The sequence below is a fragment of the Branchiostoma belcheri genome, unplaced genomic scaffold (genome assembly GCF_001625305.1).
Source record: "Branchiostoma belcheri isolate BF01 breed outbred unplaced genomic scaffold, Haploidv18h27 scaffold20, whole genome shotgun sequence".
In the NCBI taxonomy this organism is placed as follows: domain Eukaryota; kingdom Metazoa; phylum Chordata; class Leptocardii; order Amphioxiformes; family Branchiostomatidae; genus Branchiostoma; species Branchiostoma belcheri.
The window spans coordinates 686,918-703,779 of NW_017803491.1; the positions used below are offsets into that span (position 1 = coordinate 686,918).

The 16,862-nt window shown below is 40.3% G+C and overlaps 2 protein-coding genes across 5 annotated transcripts in view; one reads left to right on the forward strand and one right to left on the reverse strand.

Annotated features, from left to right (window-relative positions):
• The first annotated feature begins 231 nt into the window (after window positions 1-231).
• Window positions 232-4,428, forward strand: LOC109469181 (spermatogenesis-associated protein 17-like). Its single transcript, XM_019767609.1, has 10 exons — window positions 232-322; window positions 595-684; window positions 1,053-1,134; window positions 1,302-1,352; window positions 1,497-1,600; window positions 2,135-2,258; window positions 2,430-2,633; window positions 2,956-3,104; window positions 3,847-3,970; window positions 4,110-4,428. Exons 1-10 carry the CDS (start codon window positions 246-248, stop codon window positions 4,188-4,190), a joined length of 1,086 nt encoding a protein of 361 aa, XP_019623168.1. The 5' UTR covers window positions 232-245; the 3' UTR covers window positions 4,191-4,428.
• Window positions 4,429-4,974: 546 nt separating this feature from the next.
• The window catches only part of LOC109469182 (intraflagellar transport protein 43 homolog A-like), a 12,280-nt gene continuing 392 nt past the window's right edge, over window positions 4,975-16,862 (reverse strand). The window contains exons 1-10 of one of the 4 annotated variants that reach the window (XM_019767610.1): window positions 16,703-16,836; window positions 15,548-15,658; window positions 14,571-14,641; window positions 13,279-13,284; window positions 12,724-12,756; window positions 11,829-11,878; window positions 7,758-7,830; window positions 7,026-7,101; window positions 5,878-5,940; window positions 4,975-5,367 (exon numbers count right to left, since the gene is read on the reverse strand). In XM_019767610.1, coding sequence (XP_019623169.1) covers window positions 5,251-5,367; window positions 5,878-5,940; window positions 7,026-7,101; window positions 7,758-7,830; window positions 11,829-11,878; window positions 12,724-12,756; window positions 13,279-13,284; window positions 14,571-14,641; window positions 15,548-15,658; window positions 16,703-16,747 — 645 coding nt within the window. In that variant the 5' untranslated portion in view covers window positions 16,748-16,836 and the 3' untranslated portion in view covers window positions 4,975-5,250. Of the gene's footprint in view, window positions 5,368-5,877; window positions 5,941-7,025; window positions 7,102-7,757; window positions 7,831-11,828; window positions 11,879-12,723; window positions 12,757-13,278; window positions 13,285-14,570; window positions 14,642-15,547; window positions 15,659-16,702; window positions 16,837-16,862 lie in introns of those variants that run through there. The other 3 variants (XM_019767611.1, XM_019767612.1, XM_019767614.1) reach the window with 3 other exon arrangements.

The following is a 16,862-nucleotide window of genomic DNA, read 5'->3' on the forward strand; positions in this document are numbered from 1 at the left end:
GATCCATGACAGGGGTGGACAGGATGACACACCCCTGTTTTATTCTGCATAGTATCTATACCAAGAAAAGAGAATAATGACAACAATAACGGTTTTGTTTCTACTTACATAGTATAAGGTAAGTAAAAGAATCAAAAGTTTGTGATAATAAATGATTTTGAAGGAGTATATATTCTGCAAGCTGGGCAGTTCCATCAGCATTGGTATAGTCCCGTTGCCTCGCAACAAAGACAAACAAGGAACCAATGAAAAACATGGCGACCATGGTAAAACTTGACAGGCTTACCGGCAAAGTTGTTGAGGAAACTTTCATACAAAACAGGTGATTTTACCATTTAACTTTGATAAGACAAAGAAAAGATGGTACCTGTTACCATTTCGTAGAAGGGTTAACCGATTCGTTGGTTCTGTCACACAGAATACGTCGTTGAATATATAGGGTGCTCTTCGGGTGAATTTGTTTACTTAATCTAAATTGTGTACCTTATATTGAGAGGGTTGGCACCTGGCACTGATTAAAGTAGAGATGTAGCACAGTTGCACAACTTAAATGTGTTTTATCTGAAAATGCTAACTATGTATTCCATCCTTCAGAGATGCCGAGGAGAATCGTCTAAAAGAATATGAAGCAGCGCTGAAGATCCAGAGCTGGTTCCGAGCCGTCAGGGTCAGGTCTTACATCAAGTGAGTAACAGACACAAACTTTCCAGTCAACATTGAATGGATTGTATCTCTCTCAGTTTCCAATATGCATGGTTGTATCTCAAGGTAAAATCCTTGAGTATTGCTTGTTGGGGCAGGTATGCATTTGTATTTGACATGCAGGACCCCACAATGTTATGACTTATTAATATGACATGCAGCATGTAAATCTCATCAGTTTGTCACTCAGTTTTTATGGAAATTACATCCAAGGTCTCCATCCCGCACAAATATACACCACTTACTTTTCACCATACACACAGTCAGCAACACTTACGCTTCCAAAATTGATTGAGTATCATGCTTTTAATATGATGGTTAACATTATGTATATTCCTGTGCCCTTCTAGGTTTCTGCACAGATGTGCCGTCACCATCCAGAGACACTGGAGAGGCTTCCTGGGCAGGGGGGCCTTCCGCACCCTGGTCAAGGTATTAAAGTCCCTCCCCCTTAGGAGACATTGTACATTAACTTGGCTTGTCCAGTCATCTTCATAGTCACGGCTTTGTGATGATCATGTATTGCACTGGTTTTAACTTGATGCATTTTAGATGGAAATCATTTGCATATTCTTAATGTTGTATTTCGTTCCTTCCAGAATTCAGTCTTTGTGATGAGAATGAACTTCTACAACAAGATGGTGGTCAGGGTAAGTGGCTGTCATTTGTCCAACATAAACCTTAAGATAGCATTTTTCATCAATCCTTACTGTTTGCATGTTACAAACATATATACATGTATCAGGATGATACCTAAACGAGAACTGCTATAAATTGTTTTCTTTCTCCTTCAGATCCAGAAAAGGTGGAGAGGATATTATGTTCGCAAATATGTGCACAACTACTATGCCAGGAAGAGATACCTGGAGGGATTGCAGATAAAGAACCAAATCGTCAGGTAAGACTACTAGAAATCAAATACAAATCTAATCCTAAGTTTTTTCTTTGGAATGTTGCTGCTGATGGCTGTCAGAACTTAAATGTAACGTGAGAAACTTTAATATTGAGGTCCCTTGAAAGATTATTGTTCCAACTGAATAGGGCTGAAAGGATATGCAGCGTGGGTACAGCAGATTGTGTATTTAGAGTGTAGATAAACAGGATTTTGTTTCTTCCTGTGTTCTGGCTGGTGTGGTGTTACAGGGGTCATCATGCTCTCACATGACCTCATGACCCCTGCTTTCAAAGCTCAGCCCATTGTCCCCAGTCCTCCATACAAATGCAGCTTAGCAACTAAAAGCCTTGACAGTCTACTTCACCCGCACACATAATTGGTGAAATAATGCAGTTAGGGAATGGTTTGTCCTCTTTGGATGGCGGTGTCTGTGGCAAGTTGGCAGCCTGACAAAAATGCAAATCATATTTTCTTTAGCAAACTTTGTTGTGTTTCCCTGTGCACTTATGCCATTGTTATGACTTACATTTCATCCAGGAGTGAGCTGAGTGAATATGCAGAGATGCACAAAAGAGAAAGGGAGAAGAGAAGGCAGGAGTTGGAGGAGAAGAAAGAGATTTACAGTGCCAGAAAAAACCACTACCTTCTCAGCACACACCAGGTGAATGGACTACATTTTGTACATCATCTCCATCAGTTTTGTCAGAAATCTATAATGTTATTGAGTTTTCAATTGAGACTGATGAATAAAAATATTATGTACATGTATTAGCTTGTGTCTTCCTGTAGTGTATACCAATTGGGTCAAACTGTCATGTCGTTTTTGTTTCAGATCTCTGGTATCTACAACTCTCCATACAAGCCCTTCCCTGATGAGATGGAGTACCGCCTGATGTCAGTCAAGCCCCTGAGCCACAAGAGGCCGCTCAGGCCCAGGGACAGCACCATGGGGCTGGTGGACCCCTCCCCGCCCGGGGTCCCCCCTGCCTTACCCCAGTCTGCACCTCTGCCTCCCATTGACAAGAAAAAACCACAGGTGATTCAGCTAGTCTCATACATGTAAAACTTCACTGCAGATGCTAGGGCTTTAATGCTACAGATCCTTTGAATGGGGCACAGGTGCCTGTCACTATGAACCTTAACATCAGTTAGAACGAGTTGGACGAGGTTTTTTTTTTCAATTTCTCATCATCGTACAGCATTACCGATAACACCACAAATGAACACTAATGTTAAAAGGTAAAAATGTGCCTAGTGACCCTACGAACTGTTATGAGATTGAGGGTGTTACTATACAGCTATGTTTGGAGAACACAAAATGCTATCACCTACTAATTTACCAATATGGTCCCCACTAGGGTCCTTTCCGCCAGCCTACAGAAGTGTATGCACAGCGGTACAGGCCCCTGGAACCCACACTGCGGGTGGCAACAGACTATACATCTGAGGAGGAGGCAAGAGTAGCAATGAAGCGCAAGGAGTGGGAGGGGAGAATAAATGACAACACGTAAGTGTGCAATATGACAGGTAGCAACAAGCAACCTTCTAAAAAAACTGTGCTAATTTTTCCATTTTGTGATTGAAAATGCAGAAATTTTGTCATCAATGTCAGCTGTTGGTTACAATGGATGACTCTCTTACAAGTAAAACCTTAGACTGCTAATGGACGCTGGTATCAGTAGCTCAACACTGTTTGGACATGACAGATACCCTGCCACCTCTCTAGACAGCTCCCCTGTGTGACTTTTACATCCTCACTACAGTAGACCATGGACAACTGTCCCTGACATGACTGACCTACTTGACTATAACAGCTGACACTGACAGGCTCACTGCTGTCTCTACATAACAAACACACTGCTTGACTGCTTCTTGTATTGGGTGAGACATGACATTCCATACGGTAATATTACAAGACAAATCAGCTTTGTCCAAGATAGATGACTACACATAGACTGAATCAAGTCATAGATGGATTATAGGAGTTAGATTTAATAGCAAATGCCATTTGTCAATTCTTAAGCTGTAAGGTAAAACACAATGGTATGCTGAGCTGAAAATCTTCCTGTATTAGTGTAGACAGAAAGGTGTCACATCGTAATTGCATCAAATGGACTACACCTGTAAATTTTATGACATGCCTTTTCTAATTATCATACTTTTGGCAGTTATAGCATGTGCATAGTATGCCCTTTAATCATTTAACAGTGAATGTGCAATGTTCTGATGATATCTCAATCTTCCACCAGTTTCCTGCCGTTCACCAGGAGAGATCGCCCGTACAGCCCCCTGCTGCACACCACGTCCCAGTACGGGGCCCTGCCATATGGCACCAGGCACTTCAGACATGAGAAGAAAGAGACTGATGATGATGTGAGTATTTTTAAAAGCCATTGAGAATGTACAATTAACCTGCATGTGTGAATGTACCCAGAATCACGTTTCAATTTTTTGAAAGTGTTTCATGCCATAGCCTTCTAAACTGACATGGTGTTTGTTGTGTGTGTTACAGAGGTTCAAGTTGGTGTGTTCTCCCATCCCAATCCTGGAGAAGTTCAATGAGACCTTCTCCAAGGGACAGGTGGCACTGTAAACTCACCCTGCATCAAGCACCACAGTGCCTTTAACATGCCTTACATGTACCTTACTGTGCATCTCAAGGAAGTTGACAGAACAGTGAAATTTGGTTCTCAATATTGGCTTCATAAGAAATGAATATTAAGACACACATATAAAGACACACATTTGTGCCATGTTGCCATCACGTGGACATAATAGAATGATCGTTAGTTGACTTTTTGTCACTTCTGAAGAATTCCTGGTCTATATAACAAATCTAAGTCTATTTCTAATAATTTTGAGATTGAATGTAAAGTTTATTAATGCCTGGATTGCTAGATTGTGTGAAATATGAGTGACTTCAGCACACTTGTATAGACCACATATAAGGGCAGGTGTTTTATTCACACTAGAATGATTATACTGGTCCTGTCTGTTTTTGGTGGTTGAAGTCTTTTGCTGTTATCAGAGGCTGCTGTTACCATATAATTGGATCTAACAAGGCTAAAAATGAACGCAATGTTTTCATCCAGGCAGTACTTGAGTAAGAATAGATTTATTAATAACATAATGTATGCAGTTAAAAAGGATATCAGAGTGGTATATGTATACTTCTTTAATCTTTGTACAAGATTTGTACAGCATATAGCTGAAACAGCTTTGTAAATAGTTAAGTATATTACACAGTGATTTGTATTTCTGACTGTTGACAGCAATAACAAATATACAGAGTATCACACAAAAATCTTTGTTGTTTCTATCTCCATCTACCTCATTAGGGAATGTGCACAAAGCTGGAATCTCAACAATGATCTTAAGCATTATCAGGTTAACTTCTTAAGTAATCAATACAAACTTTGTGTGTGCGACAAATGTAGAGTGGCAAAGGTTATCACAAAATGACCCCTCAACACGGCAGGACACTAATGAATAGACAACTCTCCATTACTGACACTGACAGTATACTTGATGTGAGGCAATCATTGCATTTATGTTGGAGTTGTTGGAACATCAATCAAGTTTAACCTGGAAAATTTACACAATCTAAGCCTATGTACACATTAATTTACACCACTCTCCATGAGTAACAAACATCATCCCTGTGTTGGTAGAGGCTCCTCTTCCTCCTTTGGCCTTTCAGCCTCCCACTCTACCTGTAGTTCTGAGGACACCTCTGTAAACAGCCTGTCCCAGTCCCAGGGTTTGTCCTCCTGTAGACACATAATGCACTTATCTAGGTGCAAAATCCAATGTTCTGTCCATGAAAGATGAAATTATACTAGAGGTGTATTAGTTATACTATAGCCAAGAAGTGTCCTCAGTACACAAACTTCACACTGGTAAAGTGGTAAAGAGAGCTAAATGATCCTGAGAATAAGAGCAAAGAGATCCCCAAAAATGTAACAGGCTCAGGCTAGAGGATTGGCTGTCTCTTCCAAACCATATCACTACTGGTACTCATCTTCCTGACTCATAGGCAAGATAGTGACTATGTAACATACATGTAGTACAGTACCTATAGCGGGCACAAATATTCCATAGGTAAATCTATTTTCAACTTTGTCAGATTTTTCTGGCTTCAGCCTTTTTTGTGGCAAGAATTGTGGCAATTGCTGTGAAATGATATTGTGGCCTACAGCTGCAACCTGTAGTTGCCATGAAAGCTTTGAACTTCTTAATGTCATAAGGGAAGAAAAATGTGGCTTGACTGTTCCCCTTACCTCCAGAACATCTGTTTCTGCTGACAGACATTTGGCAAGGGGCTTCAGGTCAATCTCATCATCCTGGGTAGAAACATGTGAGAAAAGTTCAACTACATGAAGACCACAGATGGCAACATCTGATGGAAATAAAATGTCATAGCAGGATGATGGGCATACAGTTTTGCATATTTGTTCCAGACCAGCAGCAGAAAACAAAAAGACATGACAATATAGGGACCATACAAGGAATCGCCAGAGGAGCTTTCACATGGTTTTACATGTACCAGTATTTACAAAAATGTGAAATGAGTTGAACAAAAAGACAACTGAATATCTATGTTGACATGGGTTCTAAAATGTCATGAGAAAAAGTAAGCTTCGATGAAAAAGAATTTCTACTGATAGTACCGGTAAGTATGTTTTCTTGGAAATAATAAGTGAAGCATCTCTGGCAAGTATCCTTTTCCTAAATCTTTTGGTTAGACCTTTGCTTCTTTCTGTCTGTCATCTAGTAGATGAGAAAGAAAATTGCAATTGTGAGTTACGGATATGTAGCATGTCTGTTGACTGTTTCCTGCCTGCCTACCCTGCCTATTCTATTAACTGTTTCATTCCACAGAAAACAGGTGCCGAGCAGATGCAGATGTACACCCTGTCTGTGTGTCTCTCTGGGAGCTGTATCGGAAGTTAGCACCACCACCACAAGCCCAGAGGAAACTAAGCAGGCACACAGGACTGTATCTGGCACAAACACCACAGCCTCAAGCTGTCTAACCAGCTGGTACCACAAGGAACCTGGAATCTACCTTAATCTAAACTTACTTTCAGGCTCACATTGTCATTCTTTCCCAAGCTTTTAACGTGCTGCCATTGTGTTTGAGATAGCTAAAAACCATCCCAAAGCAATTAAGGATTTGGAAAGGATTGCAGCTGACAAATTTAGACGGTTTCTGTGAGGCCAGATTATGACATAATCTGCTGTAAGCCAGGCATGAACCCATGGGATGCATTACAGCTATCAAGTAGGAATGGAGCAGAAACCTACATTAAGCATTCATGAAAATACACTAAGGACCACAGCGACAGGGCAGTGCTTATTTAGAATTCTGGTTATTGTCCTCTCAACAGTAGAATTAGCACTAGAGAATTGTCAGGTGCAGACATACCAGGATGAGGAATGCAGCTTGTTTAAATAGATCAGTATCCAGCTCTCTGTATGTTGCAATCTTGTTGACCTGTAAACTGTACACAGAAAATTCAAATACCTTGTAATTACAATCATATCAAATATATCTATCATCTATATATATATGTGTCTCATTCTATTCATTTTCACACCTGAGCATGATAAGTAGAAATATAATAAGCTAATCAAAAATATGCAAATATTTTCTTTGCTGGATCCCTTGACAAGGATGATTTTTCATTGTAATAAAAGTGTAGCCAACAATTAAACCCCATTTGGACTAGGGCCATCAGAAGGGAGTTAAATGCAGATTTTTTTTGGGGGTGGGGGAACATGTTTTTTTACACTTTGTCCAATCAAAATTGGTCTTCAGGATCTGGAAAAAGCAGTTCCAACATGGATGTGTACCAGTAGTTTACCCAAAACCAGAATTTCTATGCTAAAAAAGTCATACTTAGGGTTTCATCTTTGGGTTTGGCCAGTTGAAAAAATGCCATCATTACAGTTCATGGTATTGTCTACTGAGATGAAAGAGTGAACTGGTATAAGTTGGAACCTGTTTTAAACTGATGGTTTCAGGTAACTTACAATGTACTTGTAGCAGGCGTCAGCAACACTGACAACCAGACGTTTGCATTGTTTGTGTCTGTACGCTGACATGGTTTTCTTTTGAAGTGGATGCAAAATGCCACTCTTGTAAGCCCAACATTACCTGGGAGGTGCAGCTATCTGAGTGGCCATGTCCTCCTCCTGTACATCATCCAGATCTGGGATCACTGGGATATCTGAGTAGATACACAAAGAGATATTAGGTCAGTTCTCATGGCACATATTCTGCTACAGTAACAACAGACAGATCACAGGTTATGACCCCATACACAAAATCTGTTTAGTAATCTGTGAATTACCACAGTCAACATCAACTTACTAGTAGTTTGCTAGGCTAGCTTTACTAACAGGTGAACCATGGTACTATTTCTAGGATGAAAATCGGTACTTCAGTTAGAGCTCGATCACCATTTCTGACTACCGGTAATCAAGGCACCATTTTCTGACTGATGATTTTTTTCTTGGAATAGTGGCCATCAGGCCCAACTATCTTCTGCTTGAAAAGTTGGAAATGCTGCCATGAAGCCATGTACAGAAGTATTCCTGATTGCACGTATAGGTTTCTGCAAATCATGCTGATTCTTGTACCACTACAAAGAAACCTACAAAGCACATCAGCCTCGTAGAATGGTTATTTTCCTTTTTATGTCAGCCCAAAAAACTTTTTTATGCATTCTGGCAAATGAATAAAAGAAAAGGTTAGGGAAGCATAATTGGGACTCTGGTGATGAGTGATACCCGGCTCCTGACGTGGGGTTAGAGTGGGCGTACAAGGCTCCCGACAAAAAAAACACTTTTGATTTGACATTTACAGTCATTACAACTCTTGCGTGAAATGTGTAAATGTGCACACAGCTAACTCCCTTGGAACCACAAGACAAGCAGGAACCAACTCCGTGCCTCTTAATTGCGGGAAAGCAAGCCCCATAATGACTTCTTGAAACACCATAATAGATGGGGGAGAGAATCAGTTTGGAGAAATGAAACAAGGTGCCTGGGCTGCCTCAGGCACAGCAACCTATTAGTGCAAATTGGATGGTGACCATACAAAATTAACAGCTAACTGTAAACATTACAGCCCACAGACTCCAGGATCCTGACAGAATGCTGTTATTTACAGCTCCTAGAGCAAAAAGCTACATGTCGCCAGCAGTAACCAGCAGTGTTGTATCTAAAAATGACTGCCTTCCTTTGTGAGTTTTTGCTTCAATTTGAGCTACAGCTCGCCAGCAGTGCTGACACATTTTCTGTATTTTCTATATGATTATGCTACCTAACATACATTGAACACCTAGTCTGTGTATGAATGAGTATATTCCTGACTTTGCTACGTGCCTACAAAACAAATTTCACAAGCATGACTATTTAGCCTGAACATATGACTAGAGTTAAAACAGCTCCCATATTCATGATATTGTCCAACACATGTATGATGAGGCAGTTAGATTGTTCCTGCAAAAAAACTGGCACTTTGGGTATTTCTGACAGGCATTCCCTCCACAGTCACAGCACTGCAGACCACCTGTCTATTAGCCCCATTTCTACCCGACCGTCTGAAGTTCCAAGAGCGCCTATAAAGATGAAAGGTGCAGGTAGCTATGTGTGGAAATGAATTATAGACCATCAGTACAAGGGGCTCCTGCCTGCCCATTCTCTGTACCACTGATTGGGTATGCACCCGCCATCCAACCATCAAGTGCAGCATTATTAAAACATACAGCCTTGCTCCCATTTCCTTGTAATTACAAGCCACTACATGGTGCCGGCAAGCGGGCTGAGAATTATTCACCACTGGCACTTAATTTGAACCGTGTCCACTTAACCTTTACAATGCCTAGATGGCGAGGAATGGAGGGAGATACCATAAATGAGGATGGCTGAACTTGTACAGATCAATATAGATTCAGGGGAGCATGAAGTTGATATGAATTGATGTTAAGTGTGGCCTGCTGAACTCAATGTGGATTCATGAGTGAGTCTGTGCATCTGGCTCTGCCTGGTTCTTGAATAAAACACTCTGAGTTTCTGCTGCAAAATCAAATTAGCAGGTGTCAAGAAGTCAGTGACATGGTTAGATGGCTCACACTACATGGAGATGAACAAAGCTGTAAAATCCAGCAAAACTGAGCTGGAGGTCCATCAGAAAAGTTGTTGATTACACGGCAGATATCAATCATAGAACATAGATTTACAGCTTTCAGATTTGTGCTGGTGCTGAGTCAAGGACTGCATGGCTGCTATTACCCGGTACTTTTCACTCAAATATTTCTATTATTAATATTAGAGCCATTGTGCTGAATTTTCTGCCATACCAATCAACTGGTTTAATGTTATCAGCAACTTTGAGTTTGAGTGGCGCTTCCTGTCAAGTTTTTTCTTCCAAAGCTTGTGTTTACCGATTAAGGGTGAAAGGAATTTCTAAAATGACTAGATGGAACGACGAACTGTTCTTCGGAATTTGATTACTGCAATCATTTGGTCCATATCTGGCTGACACCATGACACCATAGCCGTTCTGTCTGCACATTACAGCACCTCAGTCACATCTCCTGGTGTCAGCAGGTCAGTCAGTTGGGTGGTAAGATATGAAATGATGCATAAAGAAATGAGGCTTATAACTCACATTAAAGGGAGATGTCGGAGGCCATGGTGGGAAATAGCAGCCTTTATCTAACACTGTGATAATGGGACAATCCAAAATGTCCCCTGCACACAGCCTTGACCCAGGGTGAAATACATTCCAAACATGTCAATATGAAAAGTTAGGATGTCTTCAATACCAAAAAATATTTCCTTTTGATGCTCGTAATTAGAACAGAAAAGTTCTTGTTCTGATTGTACCCTGAGGAAAACTCACCATATTGATTATCTAACTGCACATATTTCACACCTCCTTAGGACCCTTTTATCCTTCTTACTGAATCTGCAAATTAATTCCACCTATTGGATTGCCTGCCTACCACGTCTCCAATAGAAGTCTCCTTAGTTCTGCTTCAGAGCCTGGAAGTGAAGAGACCCCCATCTACAGTGGGTTCATGATGTGAGCTCCCCTCAAGTCTACCATGAAATAACAGTAGAAGTGTTTGGCAGGAGATGGGGGATGCATGTCCAACTGTCTGACATTTGGTCAATGGCAGCCCCCACCTCTGTGCATTACTGATGGCGCTAGGCTCCCAAACTACGTGGGCTGTCTGTCTATCATCACATCAACATCCAACACTAGATAGAACTAACTAGGGAATGGGGGGATTGGTTTTATGCAGCTTAGCTGGCCAGCACTTCTTCCTTCAAATTGAGAACATTGTGCACACCAAATATGCAAATGGTTAGATACTGCATCTTATCCAACACTAGTGTGTACATGTACCCCAAAAGAATTACAAATGTACTCATGTTGCTACTTGCTAGTCATGCTAAGGATTAACTGATTATGTGAAAAAAATTCAAACATGCCTGATACTAGGGCTCTATTGCAATAATCTACAATCAAACAGATTTTTCTCCTTACAAGTTGAAAGATTCATTAAACTGAAGGAACTAATTTTTTTTTCGACCCTGCACTTCTGCACTTGGCAGCTGTATTCTCATACAAAGATCAAACCTGGAAGAAGTAGTATTAAACTGAAATGCATAAAATCAGCTGCATGTATAAGAGTATATACTAGAGATCATTGCTAGATCAACTAGGAATGTTTCCAAGTCATCACACAAGGTAATGAAGTTTTCACTAATGCTGTGGACCCACTTGTCTGATTTTCTACACCCACATCCTACTCTGTATCAACAATATTCCAAACTATACAGTTCCTAAAAAAACTTTCTGTAATAGCAACAAAAATACTGTACCTCTTCATCAAATAGAACTCAAATTAAATTACAGCTTACAGAAGAGGTGTGGCTCTACTCCTGGGTGTAATTACACATGCTGGGTACCCTAAAACATCCTAGTTATTGCCATTCAGACTTGAGTACCAGCAGCACACTTTAAGACAGGCTGACTACATAAGCTGGTGCCTCTACAACATGGCATGTCATTAACATACAAGATATCCTGAAAGTCTATGGAAGTGTTCTGTAATATTGTGACCTTCTGCAGTAGAATATGGAATATGATGTGCATGAATATAGAGTATTAGTACAGTAGTGGCAGGACTGCTGTAATGAGTGGGCTCACCCTCATCAGAGTCATCCCTCCGTGGTGGCGAGTCGGACCGCAGACGGGCGCTGGGGTGGAACAACAGAAATGACTTTAATCAAACACTGAATTAAACTCCACAGGACACAACAAACTTTACCATAATGACTTAATCTTCTAACACCTTTTACTGATGAGCAGTCCTGGAAATATAGGTCTGACATTTGGCTGTGACGTTTCTTCTTCAAACCGGAACATTCTTTCAACTTGTTGAGAGAATGATGCATTATAACTTAAGGTATCCTTCATGGAAATTCTAACCATGCAGTCTTTTTAATTCAAGCTTGCCACTGTGATACTACCAAACATCTCAATGTACTGTTTCAGAAAATAGCAGTGACAGTGATGTTGATAAGAGGTGCAATGCAGTGTGCTACTGAACTGCTAGGTGGCAATTCTGTGCTGAGAGAAATTTGCCATACATTTTTGTACCTTTCAGATATCATCCTGAGAAATCCATCTCTGAGTTAAAAGAGAGATATGCACTAGTACAGCTCATCAAAATTCATCAATATAATCTCTTTCAACTCACCTCACAGATATATTTAATTGTAACAACTGGCCAAGATGCTACCAGGTTCATTCCCAACATACAGTACCGGCTTGTAAATATGTCGATACCAGATTTACTTAAACTATTTTCCTATTCTATCAAATTACCATTGGAAAATCATACATGTATATCATATTCATTGTTCTTTTAGTCTTAAATATTTTAACAGGCACTACTTTACCTATTTTGCTATCTACTTGCATTCATACACCATATATTTGCCACTTCACATATACTGTATACTGTACAGTATTCTGCCTGTGATACACATCTTAACTGCTAGGAGGCAGCAATGAGAAGGGATGCAATGGTAACACGTACTCTTCTACTGCATCATCCATTGATTTCTTCCCCCTATAGAAAAATGTAACATATAAAGCAAGTCAGATATTTCAGAAATGGGAGATATTTTCATTAGCTTGTAACAGACTTCTTTTTAGACAGATTATCTTTGAAGTCTAATTCAATGAGGTAAACATTTTTATACATTTCAAACAAATGTACATGGAAATAAAATGTACGTGTGTTTGAAGTCAGAACATGATAACTGTATTGACCCCTAAAATCTGCAATACTTACTCTTATCTGATACTTATTTTTATACTTAAAGTTCTTCTGGAATTAATACTCATGAGGAGCTTCATGATAATGTGATTAAAAACATATAAGTATGAATCAAGTTGAAGAATTCAAGTTCTACAGCATCTGTAATAACAGTTTCTAAGCCGTAAGGTTGATCATGTAAAGCAATACCGGTAACAGCATCTACAACAATCAAGTCATTTCAAATGCAGAAGAATTGTGATCACTTTGACTCATTCTTGGAAAAGTAACCATGACTTGACAAACAAGACAACAACAATTCTTGCTACTTACTCTGGTCTACATGGTCCACAAATGAAGCATTCCCACAAAAAAGAGAAATTCATTAATATGATAAGGTACTGTTACTGGTACTGGTATTAACACAATAAGTGTATGACTATGAGATTATTCTCACACATACAAATGTCAATTTGCTATCAGCTACATGTGTTAGATAATGATGATGACAGAAGAAGCAAAAATGAACAGAAGCAGAGCTGTTGAAAGTTTTCCTTTTAAATGAAGTAGATGGCAAGTACAGCCTAGTTTTATCTAAAGAAAAAGAGTTCTACATGAAAGGTGCCCAAAGCTGTGCAGGAAGGCTAGCTGCCGAGGTTGATGTTGAGGAGGGTAGTCAGGACAGGAACATCACGTGTAGCCATCACCAGTTAAACAGTAGTGCTATTATCAGCATCAGTGGTGTTACTAGTACTATCACCTACATATAACTTACTGTCACCCACAGTCATCCACTCTACTAACATTTGACAGACTGCTAAATTTTAGTTGTTTAGCTATAAAAAATAGATATTTTGGTACAATAGAAGTCCATCGCCATTATATTTTCTTGATGTCTTATACAGTTATTGAGCAGAAGTTATCTGGTACAGACAAAACAGTTTCTACCACATTATCTATGACTATTGCTGCTGTCAGGATTGAAACAAGAAAATTCTTGGTATTACTTCACTACAATTCAGGTCAAAGAGTTGCTGAGCTTTGTTACGTTGATGATTTATTACATTTTGAAATCTTACATAAATACAGTTTTTTGTTTTAATTTAGAGTTTACTGTATCAACTTTTTTTTTAATCAACAGTAAGTACATTGATCCTACATTAACAGAATACATCAGTTGAGGCTTTTGCATTGGCTGTGATACACATTTGTGAAGATTAGAAATGTTGGATGAGAGTTGGATGACTTAGGGAGACAGCAGATACAAGAAAAGGTAGCAAAGAGAAGATAAACATCTATTGAGATTAACATCTATACTGTTTGATCTAAACTAGAGAAAACCTTAAAAACAAATCAAACAGTGGCAAATCAAATAAAAAGGCATGCTGTCAATATACATTTTGTACATAACATAAAACCCAAAACAAACTATATAACAAAATATAGAACCAAAAACTTCACCCTTAGAAAATTAATAAAGAACATTTTTTTCCACGAGTAGAATTGGATAGAATAGAATAGAACAAAGACTACAAGAAGTAGGAGTAATGTCTGATTGAGATGATTTAATGATGAGATAAGGTCTCTGAAACATTTCCTGTCCCCAGGATTGCCCACACTCCTACCTTTTCTTGTCCTTGCCTGTATCATCTGCCCACCCACCCTGTCGCCGGGAGGGGCGTGGCGGCCCTGGGGACTGGGACAACAAGAAATACCAACATTGTCTACCTGTCAACACTAGTACAGATCTCACAACATTCCTGTAACAAACAACAGCACATGACTAGCTCACATGCAGTCAGAGTATTACTCTTTGCTTATCAAGATCTTGACATGTACCTGTCTAGAGGCTACCACATTCATGACTGTGTTGTATATACTACATATGTCAGCATTAATACTTACTAGTAATACGTAGTATATGCTCTATACATATCTCCTCAGTCCTTGGTCATACTTCTGACCAGCTATGTATACATATAGAATACAACACGGGGTATTCTGTATTGCCTGACGTATCGGCCCGACCGTGATCCGACTCGCGGGAGGGCCGGGGCTGTTGTACTTTATTTATGGCATACCCATTACCCACCCAAGAAAACGCGCCTTTCAATGGAAGATGAGCCAAAAGTTGTTTCCCCTAAACCCTAACATGCAACAACATCAATTCCAACCTCTGGATTCTGTATTTGAATTTTCCAAATCGGCACACGCGGTTAGGGCACAACGCATTCGAATTGATCTATGGAAGCCATGGAAGCCCGGGCCGTACCGTAAATTATATCATATCCGCGATAACGTTCGATAACGGGTTCCAGACCGGGCCGTACTTAACGGTACGGCCCGGTACGGCCCAGGCTCCATGGCTTCCATAGAATGATTAGAACACGTTCTGCCCTAATGGCGTGCGCCGCTTTCGAAAATTCGAATACAGAATTCGGACCTTAGAATTGATTTTTTGGGTTTAGGGACATCAACTTGCATTTGCTCATTTTGCATTGAAAGGGGCGTTTCCTTGGGTGGGTATGACATAAATAAAATACAACACGGGGTATTCCGCATAAACAAGGCATGATCTAATAGATGCAGATATTTCCCTTACACTGCTGCCCCCTCCAATGTCATTGCCAATGTCGTCATCATCCATGCCACCAGCGTTGTCGTCCAGTGTGAAGGCTGGGGCTGCCCGTGCCCGCCGACCCGTCCGCACCTCCTACAGATATCACAGAACAACACCAAAGGTTGAATCTACATGCTTCATAACTCTAGTTTTTAAAAACTTACTAAAGTTAAGGACAACTGTAGAGAAGAGTACATGTCTATCTGGAATAATGTAATGCTGTAACTTTTGTAATTGTGTGCTGGATCCCAAAGGAACCCTGTAGACTACAGTTATCTATGGTTACTAGTACCTGTTAGTAGTGTTACATCTAGTAATATGAAGATTATCGTAACCCCCCCTAGCCTGGGTACCATCCCCAGTAGTATATTCGCAAACTCTATAACTGGGTCTGGACTTGCACACATATGTAGCGTCTGGAGTCTAAATATTCGTTCAGATTTTGAACGAGCGCGCTGATTGGTCCTACTCGTCTAAGCCCTTTTTTGGGTGTGTACATATTAGGTAAGGGCTGTTCGGATGTCCGAACGGCGACGTTAGCGTCCGTTCGAACGTCCGAACGCCTTATCATCAACATGTCCGACGGCGAACCGAACGCTAAAGCGCACATGATATAGCCGTAGTCAGTCTTTCCGCGATAAATCATCAACATGGCTGACGCACAAGCCGCTCAGCTCACGGAGGTTGATGTTGACCTCGCAATCACGTCCGTTTTGGACGATTTAGACGGAATATCGTCGCTCAAAAATGAGCAAAAAGATGCATTGAATAATTTCGTTCGTGATGTTTTGGGCGTCCTACCGGTAAAAAAAAGAACGCACCGAGAAAAGGAACACTCGCGCGAAGATCTGTGTTTACAAAACAACAAACATCACTTGAATAATGCAGGTGCGCCATTGGCCGTCGCCTCTGAGGCTCAGCCAATCAAATGAAGCCCCGCTGCTCGGGCTAGCTCATTACGTGACGTCATGACCAATCGTTTTATATGTGTGCAAGTCCAGACCCAGTTATAGAGTTTGCGAATATACTACTGGGGATGGTACCCAGGCTAAACCCCCCCCCCCATTAGAAAGTCTACAATTTCTTTTCCTGTGCCCTTTGTGAGATTATGAGACAATGAAATGTTCTTCAACTCACTCTTGGCTTATTCTCAGTCGTCCAGTCCAGGTCTTCGCCATCCATTTTAACTTGATTATTGCCAGAAATAAATATTTCAACTCCAACACCTGTTTTGTCCAAACTTCAAATTTTTCCCTCCGGAATGAAAGCTATACGCATGCGCCGAAATGGGTGAATC

Coding starts and splice junctions, on each gene's coding strand:
- LOC109469181 (XM_019767609.1), top strand. CDS start 246: ATGAAAAACATGGCGACCATGGTAAAACTTGACAGGCTTACCGGCAAA. Junction 323..594: donor GAAACTTTCATACAAAACAG/GTGATTTTACCA, acceptor TCCATCCTTCAG/AGATGCCGAGGAGAATCGTC. Junction 1,135..1,301: donor CCTTCCGCACCCTGGTCAAG/GTATTAAAGTCC, acceptor CGTTCCTTCCAG/AATTCAGTCTTTGTGATGAG.